Here is a 12125-nt window from a genome sequence, read left to right as displayed (position 1 = left end):
AATGGTCTCGCGCCATCGAGTCTCCCTGTAGCAGCGACGCTTGGCAGGCAATATGGCCAACGGACACGAGGTCCTGGCTGAATCAAGTCAAAGAGGGAGCCTGGCAACTCGCAACGCGCTTCTCTCTGCGGCTTCAGCTGGGCAGCAGCGTTAATACGTTGGCGGCTCCCGGAGAAGACGTCCACATTCCCCAGCCTCTTTTTTTTCCTCCTTAAGAAACAAGTTGCATTTGTCATTGAGATCGAATTTCCAGGCAGCAAACTGATGGGGCTAGATTTTGCGGGGTCGGTACTTGGAAGACCAGCGAGTGCTGATACCATAGGACAATTCTCGACCAACAATTCAGCACTTGAAGGAGCCAAGCCTACGGTGACGATGGCGCTGCATCGGAATGGGAAGAGCTTCAGCAACCTGATATGCCTCGCCGGATGAATGGACAAGATATCGCCCCGCGTATCGAAAAGCATCCTCTTGTCGCAGTTCAGCTTTCGTCTCCTGATATCCCGTGCGTATTCGTAGATGTGCGGCTGCTCTGTTATGACAACCACTGCAAAGCAAACAGTGTTTACCTAGGCAGCCCATGGGCGTGAGTTCGACTGTTTGTTGTGGTGCATTGACCTGAGTGGGGTTCTGCCCGTGTCGTAATAACAGGAAACTATCGTAGTGACAGTCGCTGCTATGACCTGCCCACGGATAGTTTCGACCCTCGGTATCCCGTAAATCTATATGGGACTTTCGCAGGCCTCGTGAAGTTGCGATGGATAGCCCTGGCATTAAGAGGATGTTGTAATATCGGACCAGGGCGCAGCACGTCATTCGCCAATTGCGCCGTTGTGGACCACCAGAAGCTGGAGTCTAGGTCTTCCTTGGCCCTGCTCGACAATCGTCATTCCTCGCTCAGGTCCTGGCAATTCATCGAGATTCTCACCCGTCGATCAGGTCCATGTCAACTTGTCAGTTGGTCTCCGCTGTGGGCTGCACTGTTTACTGCGTATGTCGAATGGCACAGGCTTCTTGGAAGCCAGAGCCTCAGGTTGGGTTTGAGGTACATATGCTCAAAGCTTCCGAGTACGCAAGACCTTTCGCAATCTGAAGGCCTTGAGGGTAGTCTTAATCATGGCAACCGGTATGGAAGTGCATACAGGTTGATGAGGTCTACACAGTAGATGTTCTTTTAACGACCACGAAGCTGGCTCTTCGCAGCTTCGTGAACTCGCAAAAATCGTATCCTCCGCCCAAGATTGTTCCTTGGCCCAAGCCCATGTCGTGGGCAACCTGACTCTTGCATCACGGCTTAGCTGCGACTGTTCCGGCGTTGCCCAGAGAGGCGGCCCCCAAATTCCATCGGATCGTTCCATGCCATTCCACCAGCACCCATCTTCTGGGGGCTGGTCACTATTCCTTAGCAGGAAGGAGGAAGCCACATCGCTCCCCGCGCCACAGCGTTGCGTTACCCGCCGACCTGGAACATACCCGCTCGCGAGGAGGGGACGAAGGCAACCTAGCGAAAGGCGGGTGAATCGTGAGTCGTGACTGGGGAAGGGACTTGATATGCCGAAAACGGATTGAGGGGCCGCTGGGATCCTCCAAAAGCTTTGCCGTCTGCGATGCTCGCCCAGAAGAGCGTATAGAGTATGGGGTCGAGATACTGGCATACTGGCAGTCCTTGATTTTGACAAGCCGACCTCTACAGTTCTTGTCCATGATGGAATATCGCACCACAATGTCCGGCGTTGCTAAAGAGTCGATGACTGCACTGATGGGTACCCAATGGGCCACATGCCCTAGACCATACTTGGTGACAAGCACTAGCAAATCTTATCCACGTTACCCTTTGTTGTGCCCCGAGGTCCGCCGTTTCCGGGGCTTCAGTGCTGTATCCATACTGAGCTCTTGGTCGCTGCGCAGTGGAGTCACGAACCTCCCACTTGGGGGAAGTTCATCGAGCCCTGGCCCCTGTGGACAACGAACCCAATCAAGCGACCGAAAAGCTGGGAACAACTCGACAATCGACCTCCAAGCGAGCGAAAAGAAATCTTGGAGAACACTGCGGTAGAGATGGCTAATGTGGAAGAACCAATCGGGTAAACTATAACTGCAGCGAGGACTGCTGAGGGCTATGGGGACAAATGATTTGGTCGACTTGGGCGTCGAACGGTTTGCGCACCAAAGAACTTGAGATTGGGGTACCATACACAATCGAGTCGAGATGCTGCTCCGGGCTCACGGTCTCGTCCCTTTGTCCGTACCTTCGGACGACATAGTTTTGAGTGATACCTTGTTCGTGTACCTCAGATAATCATCGCCTTGTTGGCGAGTACACTGGGAGGATAGATCTCGAAGTGACTGACGTTGAAGGGCGGAACCGGTCGGCAACTGGTCGTCGGGACAATTGCGACTGTGACGGTTGACCTCGTAATAGCTAGATCATTGTGCATGCATAATGCAGCGAACGAATCCAGCCGAGTTATGCAGATCCGCCGGAGCTATGCTAAAGTGTCCTCGTCAACTGTCAGTGTCAGGTCCACCGAGCTCTTGGAGCCGGACCCAAAATCGGCAAAGCAGGATCCGCCTGGGTGGAGAGAACGAGAAGGCCCAGAACGTACTTGTCCCAGCAGAGCATGCCGTGAAATAGTGGGCATCTCTTTGGTTCAACCGCGGTGCATGTTGGCCATGGCCCATCCTTCTGTCAGTGGCTGGCAAGTCGCAAACGTCTCCCGCGAGCCCTCCTCCGGCCAACGGGGAGCACAACCCGTACCAGGGGTGAGGGGACATTGTGCAAGGACGCTTGACCATCCCTGTAGCCCCGGTCAAAGCAGAGGAAAACGTTGGACCGGGACCTGGTACCCTGGCCAAACTCACAGACAAGGGGAGGGGAGGGGAGGAGGCCGAGCTATGATCCCTGATGGCGAAGGAAACGAAACAGAATCAGGATTAGTGTTCTCGGAACAACAGAGGCGGTGCCAAAGCAGGGCAAAAAAGACGGCGGCCCCTAGGCCGAAGCGGCAAAGAGGCATGTCGTCACCGACAACAGGTGGATGCAGAGAAGAGGTTTGATACGTACCCATGGTTCGAGCTGTTGTGATATCTGCCGGACGATGAAATGCGGACCGTGAGGGTAGAAGAGGGGGCAACGAAAGAGGTGTTGAGGAAAGCCTGGAGGAATCTGATCAGTAGCCATTAACTCACTGTGTCGGTGACCGAAAACTTACAGGCTACAGCTAGATGCCTCAAAGTCAACCCAATGACGAGCATTGAGGCTTCAACATTCCCAGCAATGAAGAACGTGAAAGCCAGGTTTGGCGGGCAGAAGATGGGGGGGGGGGGGGGAGAAGCCTTGAACCCTGCCCCACTCCCTGTCTGTTCAGCCATCGACTGGCGAATGTCCATTGGTGTCCGTCGCTCCGCTGCAGCAACGTTGTTGTCGATGGACTGGCAGCCGCTCAACTGTTGTACGGAGGCTGCAAATATTGCAGAGGAAGGCCGAAGTACTCCGTATGGATACTGGGAAGTTGACTGACGGTTGGCTGCTGCAAGGTCTGCTCTGTGACGTCCACTGCATAAGAGTTGGCTGTAGAATAGCCCGGGAAAAGATGCGAAACCCTCGCCAATGGCACCATCCTGCTTCTGTACTGCACCTGGTAAGTACGAAGGATGCCATTAGGCAATGGGCAGCGTAAATTGCCCATGGTAATGACAGAACAGGTAGTTGAAAACTTTGGAGTCTAAGACACGTATCTTTGGCGTCAGCAGAATGTCACCAATGGTATTGTGGATTGGTGGACTGACAACACCACAAAACCCCGATGAACTACCTTTGCAAAGGCTAGTAAGCTAGCTTTGCGCACCACGTTCTGCCGTGCCGTTGGCATAGCAGTGACGCAGCTTAAGTGGTTTGAGAACCGCCTCCCTCTCGTCGCAGAGTCAGGTTCCGTCTCTCTAGGCAGTGGACTAAACCAACTACCGTGGAAACACGAGAGTCACGTCAGCCGTACTGTCTTGCTCAATATCGCCGGTGTCTTGAATATCGGATGGGAATCAGCCGTGGCAGGTCTCACCGGCGTAGACGGACGACTGGTGCCATTAGAGCATGACTCCATCCGATAATTCTGTTGTAGTCATTGGAAAACTCGTTGAAAAAGCCTTTCAATACTCCGTTTACCTAGGCTGGAAACAGTATGGAGATGTAAGTTCCCCATTCCAAGTGAGGCCCCTCCCCAACGTCGGAAAGCCGAGGGCAAGCCGTAAGCCGCAAACGAAGATGCAACATGAGAGCGTGGCTCCGGTATAGGGCACAGCGCAAAACCCTGAATCCCGAAAGGCTTGGGCCGTCTTTGAGGCAGAGATCTCTGACCGCCGCGTGAACCAATCGACCCAGTAGCAGAGGCGGAGGCAGAGAGGCAGAGAAAATGGCATGGAGACGCTTAAGGGAGCTCATCCACTCTCCTCCTCCACACTGAGCCTGGGGGCATTGCGCCTAGGCAGTCGAAGGCGACACACGGACCAGGGGATGAGGTTAAGCTGTATCTGGCGTAGAACGGGTCGCTGGGTAGGCGCTGCGTATGTACTCCATAGTTGGGCTGCGGGCGAGCTTGTTGTTGACAGAGAGAACTGGAAGGCGGACTCCTAACAGAAAGGGTCCTTGTTTTCTTCTTTTGCCTCGAGGCTTGACCATGTGGGAGGTGACTTTGAAAGAGACGGGGGTTGGCCCTGCCGAGAGAGTCAGAAAAGAGAGACAAAGGAAGACAAGAAAAGAAAGAATAGTACGAAACGACAGAGGCGCCCTGTTGCAGCAGTTTCCGTGCATCCCCGTCCCGCAGACCCGTCTCGGGGGGTAGAGGCAAGATGCAAGAGAAGCGAAAGCCTATTCTCAGTCAGTGTCCGTAGAAAATTGCCAGTGTCTTGATCATGAGTTGTGTAAAATGGCGGAGTTGGAGTATCCGCCGTACATCGTGGGGTTTGGCCGGGGGATGGAGGGAAAAAAAGTGTGCAACGATGACTCCCATCAGAGTTGCAGCTAAAATGACTAAACCAATAGGACGTGGCTCCCCTCCTCCGTTCCTGCTCTTTGTCGACCTCGTTAACCGACCTTGCTCCTGCCATTCTCGACTGACTTAATGGGAGTTGCCTACTAATCGAAAAGTAGACAATGGGTCCCTCCTTCTCTCCGTCATCAAGTCCAGCTATGGACTCTGGAATTACACGGAAGGAGAGGATGGAAGACAATGCAAGAAGGTCTACCTAGTCTGGCCTTCCTTCCTTCCTCCCATCCATCGCACATGGCACCAGTTCGTTCCTTCCCTTCCTTGCCCTGACCTCACCATGCTTCCATGTACCTACGTATTTAGGTACCTCCTCTTTCGGCCGGGATCAGGGTAAAAAGGCCCAGAACGCAAGGAAGGAAAGGCTCTGGGAGATAGGTACGTATCCTTCCCTGTCTCTACCTTCCCTCCCAATCAGTGTACCTTATGTTGCAGGTTTCCCATTCAGTCCGGGCAGGTTGAGAATAAGTACGTACCGCCCTCAGGTATCCAATGTTGTGTTTTTTCCCCCCTTCCCCTTCTCCTCCCGACTCCAGTTGCCCTCCTGCCCTCCAGAGAAAAACACAAGAGGTAAGCACACAGAAAAGTTAGCTTGGATCTTAGGTTGGGTTTTTAGCTAAGACAAGGAAGGTAAGCTTGAGTTTCCCACCAAGCCTTTCCATCCTAGCTCCCGGCCACCGTCTGCCATACCCCCCGGTCATTTTCCCTCACACCCCCCGCTCCGATTGCTCCTTCTGGGTACCTCGTCTCCACTTCCCTCGCCCACTTTGCCCACGCAGTTCGCTCGGTGTCTTCAAAGTCTTCCCATTCTTCGTCTTTCTTCGTCGCCGTCGCTGCAAAAAGCTCGCACACACCCCCTCTCCGTCCGGACCCACGCCTACACAGTCCTACGCTGTATGTACGTACCGCCGCCCACATAGAACCCTGCCTTGTCTTTCTTGCCGACTGCCACCCGTCTGTCCTGTCCAAACATTTTCTTCTCCCACCCTCCTTGTGGGAAATATCACCTGGCTGGGAACCCATCGCCGTCTGGTCTGGTCTTGTCTCGACTTGTTTTTCGTCCGTCATCTCTTCTCCCGCAGACGCAGAGTCGCTCGTCGCAAACCATAAGCTAGCACCCGTCGCCAGTCGTTCGATCCCCTCTTAGACTCTAGACTTCTTCCGTTGTCTAACCCAGCAACACCTCCACGGCCTCATATATCGACGACCGCCTCACCTCACGTCTGGGCCTTTGCGTTACGAACCCCCATTCCCCGCGACCCTTTAACGACGCTGTCATCCCCTCACGTGTGCGCCCTGCAGCAGCAAGACCCGGAGCTATCAAGTCAAGTGTCGCATTGGTTCCATCGTCAAGCCCATTTGATTGGAAGAGGAGGCATCTGCACCGGGGAAACAACAACGCACGCATAACCAAATTCCTGTTGGACCCCCAGTACCAGCACACTCACGCCCAACCACCGCCAGACAGGCCGAGGTACCCTGCACCAGTTTCGTACACGTGGGACGACTTACCGCCCTTGACAAACGGCCGGCTCAAACATCAGATTTGACTTCATTGGAGAAAACCAGGGCATTTCCACAGCGCTTCTACACTGCCATCACTCACTCAGTCACGACAACCATCACCGCCTCCGAGGGGAGAAAAAAAAAAGAGTTCGAAACAGCACAACGCCACGTCGCTGTTGTCGGCTGGGGGAAAGAGAGACAACATAAGCAGCCAGTACAGGATCACGAGAATGTGGAGTGGGAAGATCCGGCTGATAGGAACCATCTGAGTGGCGTCGACAACGACCAAGTACACCCCAAAGAGTACTTACACCAGTCCAAACCCCAACACACCCACCTCGCGACAATAACGGCAACCTTACACGACTTCACATAGGATACTAAATGCATGTGTACCTGGAATGACATCGGATAAGAGTACCTGGCACAACACAATTGCTTCATCTCATCATCACCGCAGCAGCATCTCCCCGTTCAACCCAACGTCTGGCTGCCCCACCGCGCCCGTCAGAATACAACCAAGCGATACAAACCTCCGAACATCCAACTTCGACATCTGACGCAATAGTAACCGCACAACATCGTCTTCAACGTTGCTAAATATTCCAAACTTCTCGGGCAGACATCATGTCTCCCAGGTTGAAGCCATTGCTGCTACCCCAGCTTGTCGAAGAGCGTCGCAAATTCGAAGAGCAACAGCCCGAATTCTCAGAAGGCGAAATGGACCGACAGTACGTTTACTATACGACGAATTCCTCGTCTTCCGACGTTGCATCACCCGTCACACCTACTTTCTCAGCAAGGGGGCATCTACGCTACTCTAGCTCATCTTCCTCACTTGACCTCCCGCCCACCTGCGTCAATGAAAGCCCATCATCGCCAACATCAACTATCCACACAAAGTCCTCCAAAAGGCCACTTCCTGATGTGCAAGAGGAACCGTTGGAGCGAGACGAACTCGACGAAAGCACCATCTTGGCCGAGCCGTTCGACTTGTACAACTGCTTGTGTAAGTCAAATTTTGCTTCTGATAACTCGTTCGAAACTAACATGCCAAAATAGGTGATGAGCCTTGCATCCACCACGAGAGCTCAGAGACGCTCAACAGCGTGTACCCTGCAGGCTTTGATATCGACTATGACCTTGGATTTTCCAGTGATGGCGATTTTACATCCACGTTGGGTAGAAAGAGGAGTGGAACCGAATCTCCCTTCTCCGGCCTGGCTACACGTTTGGGGTCACGATTCCCACATCTCTCGCGCTGGAAGTCTACAAAGCGAGCACAGTTGACTGCTTCGCCTACCACCGAGCTGACGTTTGAGAACGCTCATCCTATTTCTCGCGCGGCATCATCAAGTCGGTCTTCCTCCTTGTCTGGCCCTACACGGCAGATACTCGACAGGCTCAACGAATACTCAGTCCCTACTCCCGCCACTTCCTTTTGGGAGAGCAGCGAAAGTGTGGACTCTCCGGCTCCCATCGACATTGAAAAGGCCAACAACGAAAGAGAAAGCATCGAGCGTGACAGAGCCCTCGCCGCAACCCCTCTGCTTCCTCCCCTCTTGATGAACAGCCCACCGACAGAAGTCTCTCATCCCAGTCCTCTTCAATCTCCCAGCGTGGATCCGTCAACGCTTTCATTGGAAATCCCCTCGCCTCAGCCGATGGCTCAGATTTCTACGCCCTCGCTTAGCGCGAAGCCGTCAGTGTCTTCTTTCCGCCATGTTCAATCGAGCCAAGAGCTACCAATTGGGTTCCCTTCTATTGTACAGGACCACGACGAGTGGTCGGACCGCCTTGGGCATGCCAACTTCACCATTACTCCGCAGCCTTACCAACCGGTGGAGGCTGACATGGAGACTCTCCGGCTCTTACGAGCCGATTGGGAAGCCGCTCGGGTCAGCTACACCAAGCACCTTGTGCGAACCGGCGAAAACTATAGCGAGACTTCCAAGATCTATGCGCTCACTGAGGCAAAATGGGCCGAGACTGAGAAGAATTGGCGAGCCTTCCACGAGCAGACGATGGATCGCATTGAAGCTGCCAACAAGTCAAGCAGCCAACGCCCAGGAAGCTCCCGCAGCCGCAGTCGTGGTCGCGTCCGCGCCAGCAGTGGCGGCTCTGCCATACTGCGCAGACCTACCCAAGACGATGCCTTTGCCAGTATGCAATGGCGCCGCCTCGAAGACGGCTTACCCACCGCGATTCCTCGACTTATTGATGCCGAGGGCAAGTTCCCCGAGCGCGGTGATGAAGACATTGTCGGGCCTATGGAGCGTGACACGAAAATGATTCGCTCCAGGAGCGAGGAGCGCAAGGGAGGCCGTTTCTGGCGCAACCTGGCCGAGAAGGTTGGCATTCGCAGATAATGAATGCAGCCTTTAGTCAGACACCGCCCCTCCACATATTTTATTTCCGTCGTCACTTCGAACACGGATTTAGCGGCTAAAATATCTCTTGTTACGATTAACGACCCTGAAGCAACGACGATGATAGCGTGTGGCTCACATCGAACATCACCATCTTTTTTTTTCTTTCGATTACATTCTTCACACAGGATACCCGACTATCGTCGCTCATTTTACCACCACGCCTCGACCAGGCCACGTCTTACGACATCTTACGAACCAACTTTTCCTTTTACTGTCTCCTTTCTGGTGTTCACCACCACAAATCTTATTGTTTATGTTTATTATCTAGTACTCTTATTGTTTAAAATAGCAAGCGCCCATGGCGGCGCTGCAAGGCCTGTAGATACTTTCTTTCTTACGGGAGAAACATATGGAGCCACCGGAAGGAGTGTTCAAAAAGAGGGAGAAAAACCTTAGACTTGGGGAAAAACCGCACCGGAGTTGCAGACCTAGGCCCACGGGATAAAGTGGCAGCCTGTTTAGTTGGATTTACTTGGGCGTTTCACAGGCGCAAAGCTCGGCGCTACGGTAGGACCGAGCCCAGCCATCTTGTACAGACTTGTTTCTTTGATTTGGACTCTGCCACATTGGCGAGCCCTGCTGCGACCGTCTTTGGTCGCAGTTTCAAGCCTTCAGCCTTGAGCTGTGAGCTATTGGTGTTGGGTGGTGGATAGACTGCCATCACATGGTGGCCGAAAATAAACCTACTTGAATACCTGGCATTCATCCCAAGCTCTCGCGCTCGTGTTCGTGCCTTGATTCACACCATCTTTGTGATGTATGCCTCGTATGAAGCTCAACATGGTGTGCCTCGTATAGCGGAGAAGTTAGCTTGTCGCATTTCATCAGCCGCTGGGCATGTTGAGGAACCACGACGTCTCCCCTCCCCTCCTCTGAGCTACAACCCGACCCCTCGCTTCGTACCTCTGTCCAGCGCGTCGCGATCGCGACGGATGTAACGCTGTCGATCGCCGGGGCCTGACTACCCCGCGGCAAACGGCCCATCGCCCGGGGGAGGTAGCTAAGGTACATGTAGCCTACTAGTCCTGCCGACTCCCCCGCGCGAGTACTACATGGACGACGAGTGGTATGTATTATTGGTGTCTACTACTTATCGGTATCGCTCAGCAGCTGTCGGCTTTTGACGTGTGCTTGGGTTTATTGGGAGAAGGGATTGGTTTCTTGTATCTGCCGATGACAGGTGCGCGTCGTGCATTGCATGGTGAGGGATGGATAGATTACCATGTTGCAGACGTGCAGACTTGCAACGGCTGTGAATACATCGGAGATGGAGACCGGGGACACGTGAGGTATGTTGAGGCGGCTCTGGGGGGGGACTGGATTCGGTCTGGGCTGGGCTGGGCTGTAGTGGGAGAGGGTTGTGGGCGTTTGACGCCACGTGTTTCAGATGCAGATCGCCGCGACTTTCGCTGGAAAGAGAGTGGGAGGCTGGATGTGTTGGAGATGGAGAGATACTTTGATGTTCGGCTTTGGATGTGAGATGGGGTTGGTTCGGGGAGGATAGGGTGGTTGATGGAGGTATGAGGGGTGCCTTTGTGAAGGCGGCTCTTTGCAGATTATGCTGCGGGTTGCCTCTTTTTGCACTTTTGCTGTCTCCTTCTTCCAGGTGAGGTACGTAAGGTAGATACTCGGCCCGGCTGTTGTGCTTGTCGCTTAGATGTGTTGACTATGGTGGCGCAGCTTCAAGTTCGGCGAGAGTCCAGCGTGTCCCAATCACCCGGGCAGGAGTGACGGAGTCTGGCTCCGGCGGTTGGTGGAGTTGGCCACTTTAGGTACTTGATATGCGGCCAAATCGTCCGCAGGATAAGGTCGATATGAACTTCTTTGGGGTTTGACAGGCCTGGGCCTGTTTGCATAGGGTAGGTGCAGGCGAGAGCAGAATTCGGGAGGCGTTAATGGCTTGTGTTGGTAGGGTCATCTGCGGCTGATGAAACATGATGGCAAAGATAGGTAGATCGCTTGGATGAGATGGCTCCCGGCAAGAGGAGGGGATTAGGATGGAAGCAGCTCGCCGTGCGGAGGGTTTGGAGGTGAGAAGCGAGCGGGATGGATGGATGTCTCTGTTTCTTACTCTTAGTTATCTTCCGGCGGGATTGCGAAATGTGATCAGTCAGGTTTCAACGTCGGAACGGTACGTGGCGGACGGGGATGGGGGGATCTTGGCTTTGGTCGTCGGAGCTGAGCTGAGGGTTTGGGTACGGGTAGGCATGGTGGAGAAAACATGACAGATGTCAAGTGTAAAAATGACCGATACAGACGAGGCTGAATCCGAGCCCAAGAAAGAGAGAGGGAAGAGGGAGGGGATATGCGGGCGTGATGTGGCAATGGGGACGGACATATGCATTGCCGGGACGCCATGCTCCGGGCGCCGGGCGGTGGCTTTTGGGATGACGGAGAATCATTCGTTTTGCTGGCGGACAGTGAGGGGATGGGATGCTATTTATGGCAACGGGTCAGGGATTGATTCCGGGTAGACTGAGAGGACATCCGGATGTCAGATGGTATCTTGATGGAGCAGGTCTTTGGGATGAGACTGTTTTTCCTGGTTTACGGATGTGGGTGGGTCCCGACTGAAGTTCGGACCGGGCCGAGATCGTTGGTGGTGGGGATCGGGTCACGGAGGTTGGATGTGGAGCATGTTCGGATGAGGTGGGTTTGGGTGGCGTGGGGGGTCTACGGTCTATTGCTAGCCTCATCACCATTTTTTGGTCATTTGATGATAGTATGTACTAAGCTTTCGATTGAAAACATGGTATTCAGAATCAAAGGAAAGATCACGCGGAAGGGTAGACCGCCTATCATGCCTCTAATTGCTAGGGCTAAGTAACAACGAGGAATCGGGTTCTAATAGGATCTGTACTGACAAAGCTGCCATTCTTAGAGCCATATCTGTGTTGACCGAAAACAACAGATGATTATTTAGCTACTTCATAGATTACCCGCTCATAGATGGTGATATACCGGTATCGACGAAGACCTTGTACTTCACAGCAGGAAGCATAGGGCTCTATCAGGTTGCTCAGGAATCTGGATGTGAGTGGTTGAACTCAGAAGAAAGCCACCATATTCTTGATTTTTGACGTGTATCCCATTGAAGGTGAAACAGTCCCTACATTGTACATTTTCATACATTATATCAAACATT

The 12125-nt window shown here is 53.4% G+C and overlaps 2 protein-coding genes across 2 annotated transcripts; one reads left to right on the top strand and one right to left on the bottom strand.

Annotated features, from left to right (window-relative positions):
- Nucleotides 1–3364: 3364 nt before the first annotated feature.
- Nucleotides 3365–3661, bottom strand: CTAM01_05012 (uncharacterized protein; the record flags this gene model as incomplete). Its single annotated transcript, XM_060521042.1, has 1 exon — nucleotides 3365–3661. One exon carries the CDS (start codon nucleotides 3659–3661, stop codon nucleotides 3365–3367), a length of 297 nt encoding a protein of 98 aa, XP_060384411.1.
- Nucleotides 3662–7175: 3514 nt separating this feature from the next.
- CTAM01_05011 (uncharacterized protein) lies at nucleotides 7176–8917 on the top strand (the record flags this gene model as incomplete). Its single annotated transcript, XM_060521041.1, has 2 exons — nucleotides 7176–7557; nucleotides 7611–8917. 2 exons carry the CDS (start codon nucleotides 7176–7178, stop codon nucleotides 8915–8917), a joined length of 1689 nt encoding a protein of 562 aa, XP_060384410.1.
- Nucleotides 8918–12125: the final 3208 nt, after the last annotated feature.

Source organism: Colletotrichum tamarilloi (genome assembly GCF_030869305.1).
Source record: "Colletotrichum tamarilloi strain Tom-12 chromosome Unknown Scaffold_12.1, whole genome shotgun sequence".
In the NCBI taxonomy this organism is placed as follows: domain Eukaryota; kingdom Fungi; phylum Ascomycota; class Sordariomycetes; order Glomerellales; family Glomerellaceae; genus Colletotrichum; species Colletotrichum tamarilloi.
This window is presented reverse-complemented; position numbering and strand designations above follow the sequence as displayed.